The sequence below is a fragment of the Argentina silus genome, assembly GCF_951799395.1.
Source record: "Argentina silus genome assembly, chromosome: 13".
Classification (NCBI taxonomy): Eukaryota; Metazoa; Chordata; class Actinopteri; order Argentiniformes; family Argentinidae; genus Argentina; species Argentina silus.
The window spans coordinates 5,644,884-5,666,010 of NC_139667.1; the positions used below are offsets into that span (position 1 = coordinate 5,644,884).

The 21,127-nt window shown below is 41.2% G+C and overlaps 3 protein-coding genes across 10 annotated transcripts in view; all 3 read right to left on the minus strand.

Moving 5' to 3' along the window:
• Positions 1-291: 291 nt before the first annotated feature.
• Positions 292-5,591, minus strand: LOC310814499 (eukaryotic translation initiation factor 5-like). Its single transcript, XM_083683966.1, has 12 exons — positions 5,476-5,591; positions 5,024-5,236; positions 4,062-4,341; positions 3,820-3,901; positions 3,123-3,295; positions 2,614-2,725; positions 2,174-2,295; positions 1,807-1,968; positions 1,391-1,552; positions 1,109-1,273; positions 807-941; positions 292-674 (listed from the first exon to the last, which is right to left on the minus strand). The coding sequence occupies exons 3-12, from the start codon at positions 4,131-4,133 to the stop codon at positions 576-578; spliced, it is 1,284 nt and encodes a 427-aa protein (XP_083540092.1). The 5' UTR covers positions 4,134-4,341; positions 5,024-5,236; positions 5,476-5,591; the 3' UTR covers positions 292-575.
• Positions 5,592-13,148: 7,557 nt separating this feature from the next.
• On the minus strand, positions 13,149-19,062 carry tnfaip2b (tumor necrosis factor, alpha-induced protein 2b). Of its 5 annotated transcripts, none has more exons than XM_083683279.1 (12): positions 18,921-19,062; positions 17,421-17,462; positions 16,591-17,218; positions 16,203-16,305; positions 15,758-15,865; positions 15,397-15,491; positions 15,088-15,180; positions 14,863-14,980; positions 14,608-14,733; positions 14,355-14,510; positions 14,034-14,155; positions 13,149-13,796 (listed from the first exon to the last, which is right to left on the minus strand). In XM_083683279.1, exons 1-12 carry the CDS (start codon positions 18,961-18,963, stop codon positions 13,649-13,651), a joined length of 1,782 nt encoding a protein of 593 aa, XP_083539405.1. In that variant the 5' UTR covers positions 18,964-19,062; the 3' UTR covers positions 13,149-13,648. The 5 variants fall into 5 exon arrangements, with proteins under 5 accessions (XP_083539405.1, XP_083539401.1, XP_083539404.1 ...); XM_083683275.1 differs by having other exon boundaries at positions 17,421-17,606; XM_083683278.1 differs by lacking the exon at positions 18,921-19,062 and adding an exon at positions 18,064-18,330 and having other exon boundaries at positions 17,421-17,603.
• Positions 19,063-19,238: 176 nt separating this feature from the next.
• Positions 19,239-21,127, minus strand: part of exoc3l4 (exocyst complex component 3-like 4) — a 10,029-nt gene continuing 8,140 nt past the window's right edge. For 2 of the 4 annotated variants that reach the window (XM_083683273.1, XM_083683272.1), the window contains exons 12-14: positions 20,934-21,086; positions 20,414-20,535; positions 19,240-20,285 (exon numbers count right to left, since the gene is read on the minus strand). In XM_083683273.1, coding sequence (XP_083539399.1) covers positions 20,069-20,285; positions 20,414-20,535; positions 20,934-21,086 — 492 coding nt within the window. In that variant the 3' untranslated portion in view covers positions 19,240-20,068. Of the gene's footprint in view, positions 20,286-20,391; positions 20,536-20,933; positions 21,087-21,127 lie in introns of all 4 variants that reach the window. The other 2 variants (XM_083683271.1, XM_083683274.1) reach the window with 2 other exon arrangements.

Genomic DNA, 21,127 nt, shown 5'->3' on the forward strand with positions numbered 1-21,127 from the left:
AGTGATTCACAATAATGCCAGAACACACAACTTCATCCTCAGGTTTTTATATAAGCTCGGTCAGTATTTTCCGTTTTTTGTGTTCTCCATTTTCTAAATAGTTTCATATCTTGAGTCTACTGACCGAAGATTGTCGGGTATGCAATGATTCCAATTGCCAATTAATGTGCAGACATCTTAAGGGCATACACACACTTCAAGCTCAATTATGTGCTGCATTGCTTTAGTAATTATCCTATCATATAGCATTGAATCACAGATTTGTTGAAGAAAATATATTTACAACAGCAGTGTGGATAGCAAAACATTCTTTAATGACTGGAAAAATACAACAGAAAAACAAAATCATATGCAGTCAAGTAATCCCCAAACCTCAGATTAACATCCCTTAAAACAATTAATTTTATTGATTGAATACATCTCAAGAGTTAATGTCCAGCGAGTAAATGTTAATCATGCCACAAAGCAGTGGGGGGTGCAGGGAAAGGAGAGGAAGGCCAGCCAATTGGACAGGATGGGCCACTGTGATTCAAAGCTACATCACAAGGAAGTATCTTCTCAAGACCGCCGCTTTTTTAAATTGCATCAATATCAATGTCATCCTCCTCTTTGTCAGGCTTGTCTGGTTTCACAGTCTCCACTTTCAATTCGCGGGCAGAGGGCGAGTATACAACCTGGACACAGGAGAGATCAGGAGATCAACAAACAAGCTTTAGTTGTGTACCAATTTACATAATTAGTCCAATTACAGTATCCAGTCTGCTGGTAAAATCTTGAATAAAGCATGGACATTGTCTGACAAGTACCTCTACATTCTCATCATCCTCTTCCTCCGCACTGCCTTCACTCTCTTCCTCTGCCTCCTTCAGCCACTTGACAAAAGGAGCCGCCTTGGCATGGATCTCTTTGGCAAGTTCCTTGGAGACATACTTCTTGGACACCTGTAAGAGGTTAAAACATATTAGGCACAAGACTCACTGAAAAAGGGGAATGTAGGGCAGCATAAGTCAATTTCAAGAGGGGTGAACCCGGCAAAAATGCTACTCAAGGAACCAGTTACACACCTGAGGTGTTAAAATAATTGGTATGTATGTGGGCACAAACACACCTTCTCTGCCCAGGCTAGTATGACATCTTCATCCACTAGGTCAGAATCGTAGAGGTCTTTGAGCACAACGGGTACGCGGGGCAGCAGCTGGGCTTCGTGAAGCTTCACCAGGCACTCAAAGCCACCCAGGAGGTACTTCTGGGCCTTCTTGTTGTTGTGACAGAACTGAGAACAAAACAGCAGGAACAAAACCATGACCCCAGGGGGTAAAAGTTCACCGTAGCGGTCTGTCGCCAAGAGCATATTGAAAATGAAGGCGGTCAGTGCAAATGTGAAACTCACGCGCAGGAAATGGCGTTTGTATTTCTTGATCTGGTCACGGATGTTTTCATCAAACAGCAGCTCACTCAGGATCAGCGGTCCCATGGCCTTCACATCTAGACGCTCTGCTTCAGCCAAAATCTCCTTATCCGCCGCATCAATAGCGCCGTCTTCCTTCTTTTGCTGGAGATGGGGAAGGTAACAAAAGGTAAAGAAGACAGTGTTTAGCAAGATTCTTACTACCCCCCTAAAATGCCATGGAACATGATTGTAAAGTGTGTAGATCGGAACAAAACACTGATAACTAATCAACATCTGGTTTCCCATGTCCCAAAGCCATTAATAACTTGGGCCGAATTGTTTGGGGGATTCCAGACATCTCTAACAAGCCAAATTCAACTTCCCCAATCTATGTAGAGTGCGTAGCTTCAATTTACCTTTACAAAGTTATAGAATATGTTGACCCTCTCCTCCAGGGTCTTCTCCAGGTCCTCACTGAGGGTAAGGTTCTTGGCATGCTCGCTGATCTCCTCCATCCTTCGTCGCTGTGCCTCCTCAGTGGTCTCCTCTGCCCAGTCATCATCGTCATCATCACCATCCTGACACCCAATACACATTCAAAAAAAGGTCAACAGCGGTCAAACAGACAAGATGCTGAGCAATCGGACCGTAGACAGATTAAAAGGGAGGTGAAATGCTGAGTGGAAGCTAACATAAATGAGACCCACTGAAATGAAATAGTCTCCATCAGACCAGAGAATTGGCATGGTTTACATGATTTAAAGGTGTAGAGGAGAAACACACCACAGCTTCAGGGGCATCAATGTCATTATGGTTCCCAGCCTCTCCGCTGCCAGAGCCATTCTCCTTGTCCTTCTTGCGGTTCTTCTTCTCTTTCTCTTTCTTGACAGGTCCACTTTCATTCTCTGTTTCAAAAGCCACAAGTGTTTAACTCAAAGGCAAACTATTTCTGAACATTTGTCACATACACATCCATCCAACAAATTGAAATGTAAAATGTTAACATACATTCATAAACAAAGAAACATCTTCATTTACAATACAGTTGATACTAATGTTCCCAATACAGAAAATAGGGCTACGATAGCTACACTACTATCATTATTAATATGAAGGCCAAATATCTGAATCTAAGAAAGGAGATCAGAATTGAAGATGCAAAAACAGTACAGATCACTTTTCTTTAATCAAAAATACAGAACAAGCAACGGTCACCGTCTCACCTGGTGGGTTTTTGAGGATGAATGTGCAGAGTTTGTGTCGCGTGTCTAGCATGCCACGATACCCACAGGCCTTACAGGAGTTACCGATGGTTTGTTTCTTAGCGTTGATATGCTGCAGAGAAAGGTCAAGATATGAAGGAATGCACAATCCATGTTAAAAAGGCCGGTGCGTGCGCAAATGGGAGTGGCAGACACTGAACAGGTCCAGGGTGGCAGGCTGTCAAATTATTTTACACTCAAAAACATTGCTGTCTGGATCAGAGCTTGGTCATTTTACATCTACACACCTCAAAAGCAGAGGGCGAGGGACCTTAAATAAATACAAACTTCTAAATATTTAACAATAAACAAGAATATATCTGACCACCTTCCATGTCTTTATTACAGGGGTCAAATTCCACTGGCATAGCTTCACAGATCAATGCATGGAACACAATCCATCCCTGGTCCACTCTGGACTTCCACAACTCAAACCTCAACTCACAGGGCAAATGCGTTAAAATATTTACCAGATCAGTTTCAGGGTTATCACACTCAGGGCACAGCACAAATTTTCTGATGAACCCATCAAGCATGTCTTGCAACTTGTTCGCCTCATGGGATCCATTGACGATGAAGCGGTCATTCTTAGCATCAAACTGGGTCTGGGCACCAAGTTCGCAACCAAAAAACTTGGTAGGATCTGCAGAGAGGATAATAGTGTCAATTCAGAATCCTCTAAGATGCATGGTTAGTCCGTAGCAGTGTTGGGGGAAGCTACTCTGAACATGTATTTAACTCAATTATCAATCACTTCACAAGGGAAGAAGTTAAATTGCACTAAAGCTACCCTTGAGAGAAATAGTGTCAAACTAAAGCTACTTTGAAAAAGTAGTTCACTACATCCGTCCAAGATGACTAGCCCGGATGACAGAGACAGAACAACCGATAAAAACAGGTGAAGTGGAACAAAGTGGGGAGACGGGAAGCAGTGAGGGACTAAATAGGAATATAGTTCAATAATAGTAAAAACACTACATTTACACTACTACTACTTATACTACCAAGCTACTGTAAAACGTAGTGAAACTACTCCAACACTGGTCCTTAGTTACAAAATGGCTGCCATGCTGTGTTAACAAAGTGAGTGCTAAATATTTGTCATGGAGTGAGTGGGTAAGAGCACAGCGCATCACCATGCATAGATGGATTGGCAGATGTACTTACATGTTGGAGGCCTATTCAGTGCCTTTGCAACATCAACCATGTTGACAATGACCGTCTTGATTCCATTTCCTTTGCCCTCAACCTGAAAAGACCAAGCAATAACATGAAGCCCATTTGCTACTTTTTGGAATCTTGAGCTCCACTAAGTCAGTCTCACAGCATAAGACAGATCAAAGCTACGTAAAAAGGACAACATAGATCTTCCACATTACATGGCTAACACTACATCATACCACCGTTACCTTAGCAATCAGACGGGGCATCTTGTAGCGATAGAACTGGTCCAACACGCTGCGGTTGACGTTGACAGACATTTTGGCTGGCTACTAGCACTATCAGTAAGATAAAAAGATCTTGAATGGGGATTTTTCGGGATCTTCTGTCTGGAAAAGAGGGGATGACATAAACGACTGCAAGCTTGCTCAGTCTCTGACATGAAAAAGATTTTGCCACTGTGGCCGCAAGCTCCTTGCTCGTAGACTAGGTTTCCCCCACACAGGTTCCAACAGCTGCGCAACAGCTCTAAAAGAGAGGAAAAGGAGCATTGACATTAGAATATGAATCTCGACTGAAAACAACTCCAATTGTGCCAGTTAGGGCATAGCCAACCTAAATGACAGTAAGGTCATTGTTCCCTACTCCTCATGGCCCCGGGAACTGACAGGGCTTACATGACCAGTGACACACCTGACTTAACTACTCATAAAATTCTTGATTTGGTGAATCAGGTGTTTCTCAAATCTAGGTTGGACCACAAGCTTGCACACCCTGTGCGTCCCTTGGGCCAAGGTGGATGCGTAGCCTACTGCTGGTAGCTAGCTAGCTACATAAAATAGACATATGGCAATGAAACCAATTTCCTGAGAAGAGAGGAAGTTACTACAACACTGTAACAATGACATATCAATTTGGATCAAACAGATTGAGTTTAGATAAATAACATCCATGTTCAGAACTGTTACAAACTGACGGAGGTTGGTTTCAACAGATACCTAGCACTAGCTTAGCTTTTAGCTACTGGTGCAGAGTGCGTCATGATTTATCTGAGAGCGCACGAGAGATGGGAGACGCCATTTTGATCCACTTATTTCTGGCATACACCACAAATGTCATTATGACTGTAGGTGAACACATACGTATCATAAAATAAGTTAAACATGGTTAAGTGAACCCCTTCCACACTGACAGTTTCCCGTTTACTCACCGTTTTCGTAAAACAAAGACATAAACACAACGCTGGTCGTCCAAGAGACGCAGTGAAGGATTGTCGATAGCTTGTGTGTTGTAGCTAGATTGTGCTTCAAATGATGCAGGGTGGCACAACGAAGGTGTCAAGGGTGCTGTGAACCTTTTATAGGTGACAGACGATCTAGCCCCTACTGTAGGAATATTCGGGACGCCCTCGGAGTTGGGGTATCTAGGGAGAGCATAAAGACAAGTGGTGACTGTCAAACTGCTGCGTAGCTGGCCTCGCTAACACAGCACGTTTTGATGTGCTGCTAGCCAGCTATTTTAGATGAATAGTTTAGCATTTATATGAACCCGGTAGCTAATAACATGGGCTCAACTCAGAAATCCTTTTCCATTAATTGGTTAACTTGATAACATTGTATGGAAGACAAAAAAACGGTTGTACTAAAATGTTCCCATTCTTACCTCTCGAACGTTCTCTCTGTCAATGGTGTGCTACGTCGTCAGAATGTAACTGTAGCCAACAGCGTGATCACAACTGCGCTTCTGCCCTTAACCCGCCCCTCCGCTGTCAACCATTGGACAAATTCACGTCTCCAATGAGTTTTACAGCATCGACTTATACATGAAGGTGACAAACATCATGACCATGCCCATTTTATTACTGGGCGTCACATATTTTTATCAGAATAATTTATGTCAATGAAACACAACACCTGGAACATCACAGTGGCGATTCAGAAATTATATAATTGTGTTATCTGAAAACAAACAACAAAAACAACACGCTCTATGTAGAGTTACTGTACTGCATAAAGCATAGTCTCACTAAATCAAAGATATTTTGGGTTCCGAGATTACATCAAGCCTGGCTCACAAATGTGTTAAAAGCAATGTACTTGGTGGGAATTTATCCCTTTCACAATAACCTGGGTTTTTAGATAACATTATACATGCATTAGGGCATTGGCAACAACAATTGAACTCACCTTTGGAAATCACCTTCAGAGATCATAATGTCATACACAACTACTGACATTAAAAGTGTGCCAAACAAACAGGCAAACAGGTAAAATGTTTTGCTGTTTCAGACACAAATTCCCAGATGTGTTATATTATGATGGATATTTGATGTGCAGTGGGCATTGTCAAGTGTTACTAATTTGTCACACACCATATTTTTTATGAAATGCAGTGCTGTTTGATCCTCAATGATTAACATATAGAAGCCAGATATATAAGATAATATAGAAATGCATGGCTTCACTGTTGGAATTGCATCACAGTTAATATCTACATCTTTCCCTTTTTATGTGAGATGATTTTACTTAACTGCCAATATTATCAGCATAAAGAACTTTCCACAGTGTTTATTGATGCCATGGATGCATTATTTATTGATGCAGTGGATGCATTCTAATTAGCTTGGAACACTTGCTATGGAATGTACAATTGGGTTTTGGGTAATATCTTGAGATTTTAGTTTCACTGTGCGTAGTAATGTTGATGTGCCAAATAGGCTTTTTTCAGAAGAGCTGGATTAGAGTGATCATATTTTGGGCCAAAATCTCTGAGGCCTTATTGCTGATGAATGCTGTCTCCATAGCAATAACAATGGTCTGTTCCTTGAGATTTTTGAAAGCTATAAAATGTAATTTATTTTCATATGACTGTAACATTGGGCTACTTGCATGAGAACTATAGTGGAACTGACGGTCACACGTACGCCTGGAACGTTGTAGTCTATCCAAAGCGCAGCCGTGCGCAACCGTGCGCAATAATGAGCACGTCACAGTGCGCAACATTCTACCCATTCTAAAGTTGAGGAACAGAACTTTGTATGAGTCAATCGACAACCAACATTATCGACCATCAATTTAGTAATCCCGCTTTCTTGTTATTATTACTGCAATCGGGTAAGGTGTGTATTCTGCTAAGTAATTTATCGCATTTCAAGTTAAATGCTTTAGTCCAGAGAGTGGCTTGGTTATGCTCCACTGTCATTACCTTAATCAAATCTCTTGCACACTATCCAGGGCTTTTGACAATTGCTTACCATAAATGGATTTCTCCACCAATAAGACCTCACCTTTAGAGGAGGTACAGTTTCAGGCAGAGGTAAGATTGTGCTACATGATTGTGTCATATAGAACCCAGTCATTGATAGCCATCCATTTGACTGTCACAGGTTCATTGGTTTAGATATTGATGGATGACTCTTTATTGCAGAAAAACCTCATGAGGCAGTTCATGATGTTGAAGGATGAGGGGCATGTCCCATCCTACATCACCATGACACACATGAAAAATTGGCTGATATCAGGGAGAGACTTCTGGCAAGAGTGAGTAAGGCTTTGAATTGGCTGTCATGGATTGTTTTAAACCGTGTACAACAATGCACAATATGCTATCTTAGTGTAAATTTACTTGTGAGTCTGATTTTATGTTATATGTATCTGAAGGTGTCAGGATGTAGCGACAGAGAATGATTTGAGGAAGCTCTATTTGGCTGAACTGGTAAGGAGTCATGGACTATATACTGTATACGATACCAACCATTTTTGCATCCATCCATCCAGAAACAAATAATGGCAGCTACAGTACTGAATAGGTTACAATTCAAGGCCTCTCCTGTTATGTCAATGGGTAATCAAACATAATAATGTTGTACACAGACCTGGTACTCAAAGAGACGCCTAGAACTAGGTGAGATGGAACAGGAGCTCTGCAATGAGCTGAATAATGAGCACCGCCTCTCTCAGCAATTTGGCAGAGAGGTATGTCCATAGAGATAAATACTGGATATGGGTTCTACCTCATGGGTTTGACAACTTCCTTTTATTTCCTCCTGTTACCAGAGAATCCCTGGTTGAGTTTACTTAACAAACTCTCTCTCTCTCCCTCTCTCTCTCTCCCTCTCTCCCTCTCTCTCTCTCTCATATGAAGGTCACCATGGAGGGGCTACAAATGTTCCTACAGAAGATCCGCCCAGCACTGGAGGAGGATGTTCAGAGAATCCTTCTCCCTGTTTATGCAGGATTCCCACACAGTATTATGGTGGTTCAGGAGGACAAAAGTGACCCTGAGAACACTGTCGACGGCTCTGAACAGAAGCCAAAACTGACCAACGCCATGTTCCTTCAAGGCACTGAAGCACTGTTTCCAGAGGTAGTTACATTAGCCCTGAAACATCTCCTGGAGAACAAACCAGTGGAAGCAAGTACTCCTGCAGTGGGGAATACACCCTCCCAGTTCATGCAGCCAATGATTGCCAGACTCCACTCTATTGAAAAGAGGATTGAAGATGCTGCAGTCAGGGAAGTCACTAATTTAGTTGAAAAAGCAGCCGCAGAATTCCTGTGTCAATTTGGAAATGTTCCCATGCCTATTCTCTCTGCCATCTCCAAGGCAGTGTCAGGGGACATAGTGCGTGCTGTCTATTCAAAGTTTGAAGAGGCAGCAAAGTCATTTAACCTGATAGGTTTTGATGGGACATCATTTGACACCAGGTTCACAGTCCAGAATGCTGTGTATGACATGACCTGTATGCGGGCCGCGTCACAAATGACCGTAATCCCAAAGCAGAGTGTAGTGTTGGAGGCAACTATTCAGAAAGTCATCACTGAAGTCCTGCTCCAAATCAATCCCGACACCTTTGCTAACAAGGATATCAACCGTGAAGTCAGTGCTCTCATGGGGAATGTGTTTGAACTTCTAAACTCTGTGCCATGGGTGCAGGTGACAGCGGTGGAGGAACTGGCAAATTTGCTCCTCCAATCCGCTGATGTCTTTAAATTTGCCACGAGCATTGTAAAAGAGCTTAAGCAAGTGGTAGGCTCTTGGGACAATTCCATGAAAGCAGTGGCCAATGGTCACCTGGACAAACACATCACATACATGGTGGCAATCAACATTGGTAGATGTGTTCCTGATAAATACTCTACCAGCCGAGATGAACTGCAAATTACTCAAAGGATAATGGAGTCGGTTAAGATTCCTTTTCCTATTATCAGTGGCTCTGAAAGCAACACTGTGGAGGACCCCTCTAATGCCATTGAGGGCAAAAGTGATGTGGACAATACTCAAAAGCAGGGTTTTGTGGAGGTTCAAGCCGACCCCACCATCAAGGACGTGGTAAAGGAGGAGGAGAATTTCATCTGGCCAAAGTCCTTGGAGTACGAGAAGTCTATCAACCAGCTCCTGGATGCTGCTCAGGTGGAGAAGAAAACACCTGAGCACAAGATTATCAAAGAAGAGGAAGATGTCACAATGGCACATTCCTCAGAGCATGAGTGTCTTAAACAGCTTGACCAGATCTCCAAGGAGGACACACTGGATTCAAAAGTGGACCATGAGAAAGCTGAGGCAGCAACACTGACCCTGGTCAGTGTTGACACACAGGTTGACCAAACCATCAAACCATGCCTGGCCAGCGAGGTAAGTCATATGTTATGTTGGTGTATAACATGGGGCAAGTCGTATCCATTTGTACAATAAATAAGCTCCAACTTGGTTACCTGGGAAATCTGGCATGGTTTGTAAAGGAACTGTATATTGTTCTGCTTTTGAATTATTTTGTCTGTTTACAGCCCACTGATCTTAAGCTAGAGGTGTACAGTGGAGTGCCTGCCAAATGCAGTGGTGAGTTTTTCATGATTTATAGAACAGTAAAAAGTTGGTCTAATATTTCATTTTGATGCAACAAATCTCTGTTGGGTCACATACAACATGCACACTTCTGAAATGTGAAGGCCTATCTTTTTGTCAGAACAGTTTCCTTGAATATGGACATGAGTCTTACAGTATATGAAAAATAACACACCTATGTTGTTATTGTGTCAGGGGATGGATATCAGCTGCAGAAGAAGAAACAGAAGAAAGGGGGAATTTGTGGATTTTTCAGAGGTGTCTGGAAGGTGATAACCTGCTCCACTGGCATCCCAAACGAGGAGGAGTGAACCCAGCTCCATTAACACATAGAGCTAACTAACCCCCCGAGCATTAAAGAATTACATTGACTTCTGACTGAAAATTTAATTAGTACTGTAGATATAGTATCATACACTTACTGTACTACTGATACGAACTAATAGTTGTAGTTGTAAATGTTTGTCATAAGAGGGCATATGCAATAGCAATCTATAAAGCAGGAAAGCAGGGCAATATCAATTGTTATGACTGAAATGAAAAAATGAAAATATATTTTTTTTTTCTCCAGTTCCCAGTTTCCTTTATTTACATAATTGACTCTCAGGAAATGGGATACAATATAATGTGACATGGAACACAGAAAGGACATGGGATATACTGTATATATATACAACAGGAAAATAAAACAACAATTATAAAAAAGACCAAATACATACTAAAAGTAGCAGCCTATTTGGTTGACCTCTTCACATGCCAAAGCAACAATTTCAGATACTAAACCTGGCTCAAAATAGCCTAAACATATTTAATTAGTTTAGTACAAAAATGAAATTTATATTCATGAAATGAGGTAATTGCAGTACCTGGGATTTATTGAGAGCTTAAAGCGATTAACAACATTATAAATATAATTCTGGGGTTTGTCCAGCACATTCTTGTAGATTCTGGTTGCCTACACTAGAGCAGGTCACATACACTGTAAGCTGTACGTCTTTGCTGCTCCTACTGATCCCAGAGGCACTGCTGGTTCTGCTGCCTCCTGCTGGTTCTGCTGCCTCTGCTGGTTCTGCTGCCTCCTGCTGGTTCTGCTGCCTCTGCTGGTTCTGCTGCCTCTGCTGGTTCTGCTGCCTCTGCTGGTTCTGCTGCCTCTGCAGGTTCTGCTGCCTCCTGCTGGTTCTGCTGCCTCCTGCTGGTTCTGCTGCCTCCTGCTCTCTCCACCCTCTGTGCGTGGTGATGACACTTGTTTGTTTAGTGAGAGCGGCTATGTAGGGCACAGGGAACCAGAAGGCAGGTAAGCCTGTGTCCTTTGAGTCTAACCGCGTGAATTAGTTTTTCTAGGTCTTGTTTGGACATCAGTACCATAAATACCATCATTGAGATTTATATCTAACTAGTAAACCCCTCATATAACTTTACTGTTGCAACACATTTGATCAAGTGTCAACAGTTTTTTTTTTTTGATTGATAAAAAAAAAGATACATGCTCTCGAATGTTAGAATTTATAATATGTTGTCTTTATTTGTAGGACAGGACCAGACGGGGAATCTGGGGTTTGGGAATCCATGTAAAGAGAACATCAACATCCTGCAGGAGGATAGCCACCAGGGATGCCAGGAGAAGTGCCAGATAGTGCTCAGTGCCCTTGCAGAAGCTTTGGGAGTAGGTCCTCATGCCACTCTAGAGGGACCTGAAACTGCCCTAAAGGACCAATGGGGTGAGATGTATTGTGAGGCTCAGAAGGCGCATCCAGGTCCAGAAAACCTGCACCAACAGTGCATTCATCTCTTTGAGGAGTCTGTGGACAAGCACTTCCCTAAACTGCCAGCAGAGGACACTATGAATCTGGAGATCCACCTGAATGTGCAGGATATCATCCTTGAGAGACTGCTGAGGTTGGCTCCCATTCTCAAAGAGGCTCAGTTGCAGGAGAATTTAGGCAACAAGATACTGTATTTGCAAATTGATTAATTGAAGCTGGCCTATACTAAAGTTAAGCTTTGTGGTCCCTCATATTTCACTAAAAAGATATTTCAAAAGAGAGGATGAACAAATTAACTTTCTGATGAGAGAAATAGAAGAACTGTTCTATAAACTTCCCAAAGACCTGGAGGTGCAAAAGGTACGTTCACATCTGAGTAAAGGTATTCCTATCGCACTTAAATGATAAACCGTTCATTTAAAATATTTGGCCATTATAGCCTGTTCTCTGTATGTTTATTAGTTGTCACTGTGTTGTACATGTCTGTCATTTTCACTGCAGACAGTTATAGACATAGCCTATCAGTGCATCCCTTAACTGTACCTCCAACACCTGGTACTCACCTGCTGAGCAACCATGGGACTAATAGCTAGTTCTGCATATGAGTTGATTATAACCTCTCTCTCACCTGATGAGGTACATCTGAAGTAAGCGACTGTAGACAATACCCTAGCAACGCCATTCTCCTACAGCACTGACCTGAGCTGTTTTTGTGTCAGAACCCCGGTATTAAACAGTGGAACTTCAGACTGCTCAGAGTGAGAGAGGTGCCGGGGAGCAGCGGCATTGACACACTCAAGTTGACGATCAGTGAGAATGTAAAAGAAGAGAGAAATTAAGATACTTACTACTGCTTCGTCTTTCTTGTGGGTTTAACCCTCATCAAACATGCCTCCCTGATGGATTCACTCATGTACGTTGAGTGTAGCACCTATGATGTTCTCTAGATGGAGACAAATGATGTATAATCAGTTGTCCAAGATTAGAAAGGAGGGAAAATCCCAAACAGTCTGCTTGGTTATTAATGGGTAGATAACTTTTACATGGGAAATTCCCAAATTTACAGTGATTGAAATGTAATTCCCTCCAGGGGGTCAGGGGATTCATTTTGTATGCTTTTTGGAAGGCTCCATCACAGACATAGGATGGATGATAGGCTTCCTAGCTTATATTTTTCAATGGACAGTCCACCAGGAAGGAACCCATATCTACACACCCATCCTGTGAACAAATTATTGCAGTTTGTCTAACCCTAACCCTAAAACTGCAGTGATAGTTTACGGTAAAGTAAGCTTATAACTGGAACTGATTGTCAAAACAAATCACGCTCAACCGGATGACTATTTAAAGTGATTCATACTTTCCTTAACCAAATGAGTAACATTCATTTGGAGTTGTCCGAGGAGGAATATCACAGATTGCATAATGCCGAAAAAAACCACTTGATTTGTAAAAAGACGTGGCCCAACCCAATGGTTGTGGGTCCGATTCCTGCTGGGACCATATACAGTATATACTGAAAAATGTATGCACTCACTGCATTGTAAGTCGCTTTGGATAAAAGCGTCAGCTAAATGGCATATATTAATTATTATTATTATATTATTATATTATTATATTATATTATTATTATATTATTATCATTAAGGAGAAATGTATGTCAGCATGTGAGGGAGATGGGGGTTCACATATGAGAGTTTTTTTTACATACTTGACATTTAGGAACAGTTTACTGAAAAGTTTAGGATTTATTTGCACCAGCTTAATAAATGAAGAGTTCTCCACTTAATCACACATCCAAACAAACGCAGTACCTTATGACAATGCAGCACAATGACAATAAAGTTGAATCTAATCTAATCTAAAAAAAAACATGAATACATACGTATTGTCATATTGACATGACATGGATACAATACATAACATTTTTCCAACAAATAATTAACAGAATCTTTTTAAATATAATACAAGTAAATAATACTAGTAAAATACAATCTAAAATGAGCAAACACCTTTAAGAAAAACGCATTCTCAAGGAGGAAAAATAAAGCAGCATCCAAACGGGGCTCTATTGCTGTACTGCATAAATTAAGCACCCTAAATAGCTTATATGATTCAGCAACGGCAAAGAAGTTGCTGATCTTGTTTAATACTGACTTAAAGAAAGACAGAACGAGGGTTCATTATTGGACCCTTAACACTGTAGATTTCACTCATTAATGCAACACTTATTTGACCTGTACTTTGAAGAAAAAGCTTCTGGTACCCTCAGAGCTGGTGACCTCTTCACTAACCACTAAGGCCTCTTTCACCTTTTTCCTGTCAGAGGCAGAAATGTTGGACTTGAGGTAGAGCAGGGCAGAAACATGTTTCTTACTGTGGGTCAAAGAGGGAAAAAAAGTAGAGATCATTACGTGTTCCATGCACAGTGCACATCCCATATACAGTTAGCTGTTAGCCTTGAGCAAGGTACTTGATTTGAAATGGTATAGCTACAGGATAGAACATCTTAATGTCACTACTGTATGTTCTGCAGCATTTCTATGCAATTGGTCACTCTAGCTACAGTACTATGTAAAAGTGACATGTGTATAAAATGATTGGAAATGCAACCTGAGGTCGGGGTAGGATCCATTCAGAATGGCTATCTCCATCTCTATAGAGGGAAGGTCTTGGAGTTTCAGCACTTCAGCAATTTTGGGAAGAATGTCACTCAACCACTCTTCTTTGGAACCCTGAAACAACAACATCAAGGTTCAGCTCAGGCCCTCTAAATTGCGTTTTGTTTTACTGACCACACCTTTATTATGACTGTGTGTACATTTTTTGTACACATCACTGCTAATTCGATAAATCTCAAGGGTGTGTGTGTGTGTGTGTGTGTGTGTGTGTGTGTGTGTGTGTGTGTGTGTGTGTGTGTGTTTGTATTCTCACCGCTTTAATGAACAGTTTGTGTAGTCTCTGGCCATCCTCACACACATTCCTGGCCGCCTGCTCCTGCCTTTTCCTGTCCTTTAGTTTGATATTTCCCTTCAACAACCTGCTCACGTACTCCGCTGTCACATCCAAGTGTAGCTGGCCCATCAACTCCTGCATGAGCATCCAACCAATCAATTAACCTGTCAATCTACCAATCAACCAGTCAATAAGCCACTCCATCTGTCAATTAATTTACTAATCAATTTACCTGATGGCTGGGGTCACTCAAGCCCTGGAAATCCTGAGTGTTTTTGTCAATTCCTTCCAACAGGTTCTTAATCACTGATGTCGTCTCCGTCAACCAGTCATTTGTCCCAAGACATCTGTACTTCGGCTGTGTGTGTGTGAGCAGACAGACAACTGATTAAGAGCAGCAAAATACTACGTAAGGACATTTCAGAGACATTTGATGTTGGGGGAAAAGACACATAGGTTGGTCATACATTTGATATGTCAACAATACCTTGAGTTCCTTGTGTACGAGGCTTGTTAGATATGTGTAGCCACAGTTTTTCATATCGGTTACTATGGCCAGACAGCTGTCCTTCAAATCCCCTTCGATGTTCTTGGCAATATAATCCCTTTGTGGAAACACAGACATCAAGTTAGTTTACTTTCTGAATTATGGTTTTCCTATTATGGTCTTAACCATCAAACACCAATCAATCAAGGGACAGATAAAACATACCTGAACTGTTCAACACAGGCAAGGTTGGCCATTATTACTTCTTTGGTGTTTCCATTGCTTCCTTTGACTACTCTTTGCTGGAATTCCTTGTAGCTGCAAGAGTGTTTCATTTAATAAATGTGTGAATTATCCATTTAGCATGCATTAATAAGCCATTATGTGAACATACAAGAATATCTTGTAAATCCTAAGATATTTCAATTTCATTGAAAACACATTCACATTTTATAGTGTCTGGTATAGAATACGAATGTAACTTCATGCATGTGACACAGTATGCAATTCTGTTAAGCAAAAAGGTTCCAATACCGATCCAAGAATGTTTTCAGCAGACACACCACCATCTGTCCTTTGTAGCTGTCCCCCAACAAAAGTTTCACTGACTGTTCTCCACCATTAATACACTAAAGGAACAGAGAATTAGAGAAATAGCTGGTAATCAATCATAATTATGGATATATACTGTATCAAATTGCCCCAAGGAGTAATCCCTGAATTAAATTACCCATTTTATCTGGCTAATTAGGGCATAATGACAGTAGTCATCGCATATAAAGCAACATCTTCAACATCTCATTCTCCCCCTGATCAGATCTGTAGCAGACACACAGGCCATGAAATCTCCAATGCATAAGGAAGTGGTGCTGAGAAGGAAGCATGGATTCTGTACCTGAATGACATCGATTGCCAGGGGGCTGAAGTAATGCTGGTCCCTGAACTCAGGCACAGCTCCACTCGTCTCCTTCAAAACATTATGGATAAACGTGTGCACCTCTTCCTGAAAACAAGACATAAAAAGCAACTGTACTCTCAAAGCCTCAAATGATGTGTTGTTGTTTATTCAACATACAACAAATCAATCAATCACAGTCTTTGATCAAAACTTGATTGGTTGAATGAGGTCTGTTGTTGCTTGTTTGGTTGCACCTACACCAGATCTTTAACATTGGTATATATCACAGCAATACTAAGGCCGATCACCACATATGTGTGTCTCACTGCTAATGATCCCCTTTCTATGACGACCATCACCGTTCACATTGAGGCAAATCTACCCTCTCTGTACAAACATTTTGGGTGAGAAAAGCTGTGATATACTTTACGAAACAAATTACCTTTTTCTGATCAAGATATTGGTTCTCCAGTGATTTCATCAACTCATCAGGCAGCAGCTTTCCCAAGGTTTCATGGTCGATCTCTTGCTGTTTTTTTAGCATACTGAGACAAAAGCAGGAGTTAGTCACAATAAACTGTATACTGTATAAACAGCATACTTTATATACTCACTGTAGGCCTATATGCCATTCTAGTAAATTTTTAGCTTGATAACCAAATTATTCTTTTACAACTCAGGTACTGAACAATATAGTAAATATTTCCAAACCTAAAAATATTCTCTTAATATCCAAACACCTTGCTGCCTAGATACAAAACAACCTTATAATCGCATCCCAACATCAGGCACATCCACACGGGAAGCAAAGGATGGAGGGTATCACTCACTTTGGATAGAAATCATTCACCCAGTGCAGGATGTACGAGCAGTCCTCTATGACCAGGTCAAACTCTGCAAGCGAGGCCAGCCTTGTGCTGAAAGCCTGGTGGTACATCTTAGCATAGAGGTTGCAGATATCCATCTCCTCTGGGTAGCAGCCCTTAACAACCTCCACCACCCTCACAAGGTCTTCCTTCAGACACCTGCCCATCCGACAGATATCTTTCCATACAGAGGACTGTCCCTCCGCTTGCGCTTCCACTTCATCCATACGCTTCTCCACCATGTCATGGATTACGTTGTCATGGAGGTGTCCGCAGTGACTGGGCCTCCAGACAGGGGGGTTACCCTCTCGCTCCTGCCATTGCCTATCCTGCTCTTCCTCCTGTTGGATAGCCTTCACTGCAGACTTCAGAGCCGCCAGTCTCTCTTCCGTTAGGTCGCAAACATTAGCATCAGACAATGCCTGTTTTATAAGGCTGAGGAGGGCTTTGTGGTCTTCAGCTATCTGCTCTTCCTCCTCCCTCTCGGCCTCCCTGGGTGACTGTCCATACAGGCGTTTCTCTCTTTCAATCAGCTGTTGGCCAGCAACAGACAGGCGGCGTTTCTCAAGGTTCTGCTCAAAAGTAAGTATTTCTGAGGGAAGAAGCAGAGGAAGCATACATGATAATGTTTAGATAATTTAGATACTATCTGCCATATGTCTTACACACAGCTGCCATACACATGGCATGGCTCCTGTCATAACAATATATAGACATGATATAAACCAAAGCAAAAATAGAGAAGGGAAAAAGCCTGATAGAGAAGGGAAAAAGCCATTGACGTTTGTACTCACCTTCAAGCTGTGGTTGACAACTGGGTGTTTTGTCAGGGATATCTGAAATAGTTATATTGGTGTCACTGTTACAATTCCATCTGAGGAATTTGGGCAGTTTTATATACTTTCCAAGTGATCTTGAATTTGCATTAGATTGCACTGTGTCTGTTCCAGATGTGTTGGTCCCATTGGTCCTCATCTCTGCTACAAAGATTAGGGACAGGAAGAGGAGACATTCACTCCAGAGCCACTATTTACCAAACAGATTATAATGTTTTAATTGTTTTACGCCTATGGACATGACACAAATTCAGTTATACATTGATGGATTACACGTTTTACAGATGGATTAATTGTATATTGACTTGATTTTGTATAGTTAGGTATTATATCTAACCTCTACAAATCTATTTAAACTATAGCCTGATTGGAGTAATACTAACTGACTTGCATTGCGTTGCATAAATCGCGAAATATCAATAAGCAAACACACGTAGTAGTGGCCCCTACTCATTCAAACAATAAACGAATTTTGTAAAATGCTGTTAACGCTGTCTGTACATCGACTTATCATCACGTTTTTGTAGTCCCAGTGTAATTAATCCATCGAGACACTGTAAGTAACTGAAATTCCTCCGACAGAAAATTTTAATTATCTTACCAACCGAGGGACTGACGGACTATCAGACGCAAGTAACCTTGCCTGTCGACCGGACCGACCACTTTACTTCACTAATGGATTAGCCTCTTAGGCACAGCCGATGAGTGTGGAGCGTGGGAGTCCATCGTCCAGAGACTATTTATACTGTCAACCCCGTTATAATATTTACAGGATAGTTTGCTGCCATCAAGGAGGAGTTCCATAGACCATATTCTACAGGGGACTTTCCCCGCCTCTTCCTGGCAGTTCAATGCTTTCGGATGCTTTACTGATCAACTAAAAAAGCGCTTAAATGGACTTTCTCCATCTTTACATATTTTTACATTTCAGAATCTGAATAACCTTAATTTCAGAATTCAGATAAACTCAGATATTCGATAATATCTATATCATTATCGGAATAATTTATTAAAAACAGATATTTACGAGAAAAGAAATGTGACATATGCCTATAGGTTTGACATAGTTCAAATCAAAGTAAAACAGTGCAGTCTAATAAAGCCACAATCTGTAAGATGTGCACCTTTTACATACATTATTGCACAATGAATGATATTCCATGAGAGCAGCATTACTCACCAAATTACTAAACATAAGCTTCATCCCCCAATAAAAATAAAAAACATAAATATGGTCCTTAATGTCTGGTTATAATAAGTAAAACAGTCATAATAATGTAATCTAATAACAGTATGAAATTCAAAATCAAGGGGTGGTTTAACTATTTGAAATTTCTAGAAGTCTTACTGATGGCTTTATAAAGATTGTTGATTGCTATATTGGTTCTGTTTTGTGTCAGAGCTTAACGTATTGTGTTCTACAACTTTGTTTAAAAGATTAGACATTATTATTCTTACCTTCATCCCTCTGCCTTCCGAAACACTTAAAGGTAAGACACATTATTTTACAGTGCAGGTTGCTCTTAATGATAATGAAGTGCTCAGGTCTGTCCAGCACTATGGAGATTGTTTAGCAAAGCGCAGGTTAAAGAAGCAGGTTAAAGTAGGAAGTCGGTTATGTTCTCTGTTTCGGAGAGCCTTGCTTTCTTTAAACCTACGCTTTCCTGTAAAAGGTGAACTGAGTCTGTGGTCTGATGATGCTGATGATGTATTGCACAAGCATTGCCATGGTGTTGTTTTTTGAGCATAAACACGCGATAAAAGAGGAAATCACTTCCACTTCCCAGTTATTTATTATGACCAATAAATCTACATACATAATCAGTGGACTTTAAGAACAATAGAACTATACATTTTATCTGGATTACCTCAGCATGGGCCTAAAATCAAGCCATAGAGTAGGGATTGAGTAATGGCTTGTACTACACATCCCTGGGTCCAATATGCCTTTGAACAATAGAAACAAATGAGTGAACAAACTTTCACTTCTCGAACAAATGAAGAAGTGAAGTATTTTCGTGTTGATGTTTAATAACATTTTCACATGCAACATTTCAACACCACACCATTGTACCATATAAAAGTGTGCAGTTTGTGGGGTTTTTAAATTGGGAAATCCTAGAAGTAGAAGTAAATGTTGTACAACCACACACCCACTGAAGTTTACCCTGGTCACTTCTTTGGTTAATGGTAACTTCTCTTGGTCCCTCCTAAAGACCTCTTCACTCCCACTACCCCCCTGTACAAGTTTCTCTCCTGTTAATAAAAAAAAAAAGTGAAATGATTCACTTCCTTAAACAAATGTATTTGTTGTAAGTCGCTTCCGATATAGGCGTCTGCTAAATGCCGTAAATGTAAATGTAAATTCTCTCTTTTCACACTGAACCTGTAGAACCTCAAATTAAACAAGCCATTAGATACAGTAGATTGCATTAGATTGTCCATTTCCATTCAAAATGTCCATTTACCTTTAGACAACAATAACCCATATGATTGTGCAAAGTGATCAGGCAATCATAAACATTTGGTATGATCTTTCTTTACACGGTTCCTCGGGCCTTCTCAGACAGGTCTGGTCTGATGTCCCTGAGGTCCTGAGTGGCAAATTAGCTGTCTGTGAAGAAGCAGGAGAAAGGCATTTCAGCCAGGCAGTCCGTGTTGACAGGGACCTGGATGTCACTGAAGAGGGCTCTTCTGTGATCTCCAGTATTCCCGGCATTCCCAAGTTTCTTCTTCAGCTCTTTCAGACGCTGCAGGATCACCCGCCTCTCCCTGCCCCGGACCATTCCCCTGAAGTACAGCACGGCCGCAAGATGCCTCCTACTGCACAGTGTAAGAGAGGACGCAGCGTGAAGAATGACTTAGAGAACAATCTATTGCATCTTTATGGCATTCTCAGAGAATGAGATCTTGTCGGGGTAGCCCTTACCTGATGTCGGGGTAGCCCTTACCTGATGTCGGGGTAGCCCTCCACTAAAGGTTGCAGGTGGTCCTTTATGTCCTTCTTGTTTTTTTGCCAAATGATGTCACACATGTGGTCTCCAACTGGGTGGAGCCATTCATCTGTTGTTTTCTAAGAGAGAAAATATCTAGAGTCTTTAGGGGAGAAAATAGATCTAACCAACATGTACATCCTGTTGTTTCTGGTTGTGGTGAGCCACTCTCGTCTGGTTGTAACACTGTCTAAATCAACATCCGTGTGCTTGTGTGTTGGAACTGAACCCTTGATCACTATTTTCCTGTACTGCTACACTCACAGAATTATACGATTCTATTATGATCACTGTGGTTATAATGTAACACTTACTTGTAACAAGTATGGCATTTAGACGATTCTATTATGATCACTGTGGTTATAATGTAACACTTACTTGTAACAAGTATGGCATTTAGCCACTTAGGCATTTATATGTGGATGTTAATTGGCCAAAAGTCTCAAAATGGCCTAGACAGGATTCTAGGAAGTGTTACCATATCATCAAACAGCTCCTTAAGTTCAGTCCACTGCTCCCTCATCTTGGTGGCAGCTTTGTCATGCTTGCTGCTCTTACATGAATAGTTGTTTTTCATCAGCTGGGAGACGTACTCTTTCACCACATGGTAGTGCACGTTGCTCACAAGCGTCTGATGCAGGGAAACAGAACGCATGGCAATGGCATCACAAA

Excerpts from the sequence above, each read along its gene's own strand:
- tnfaip2b (XM_083683275.1), bottom strand. The coding sequence starts at position 18,963 with ATGTGTCTTACCTTTAAGTGTTTCGGAAGGCAGAGGGATGAAG. Across the intron at positions 14,981-15,087 it reads GCCTGTGTTGAACAGTTCAG|GGATTATATTGCCAAGAACA; the intron begins GTATGTTTTATC and ends GTTTCCACAAAG. Across the intron at positions 14,734-14,862 it reads TCGTACACAAGGAACTCAAG|CCGAAGTACAGATGTCTTGG; the intron begins GTATTGTTGACA and ends ACACACACACAG.
- LOC310814499 (XM_083683966.1), bottom strand. The coding sequence starts at position 4,133 with ATGTCTGTCAACGTCAACCGCAGCGTGTTGGACCAGTTCTATCGCTAC. Across the intron at positions 2,726-3,122 it reads ATAACCCTGAAACTGATCTG|CATATCAACGCTAAGAAACA; the intron begins GTAAATATTTTA and ends CTTTCTCTGCAG. Across the intron at positions 1,553-1,806 it reads TATTCTATAACTTTGTAAAG|CAAAAGAAGGAAGACGGCGC; the intron begins GTAAATTGAAGC and ends CCCCATCTCCAG.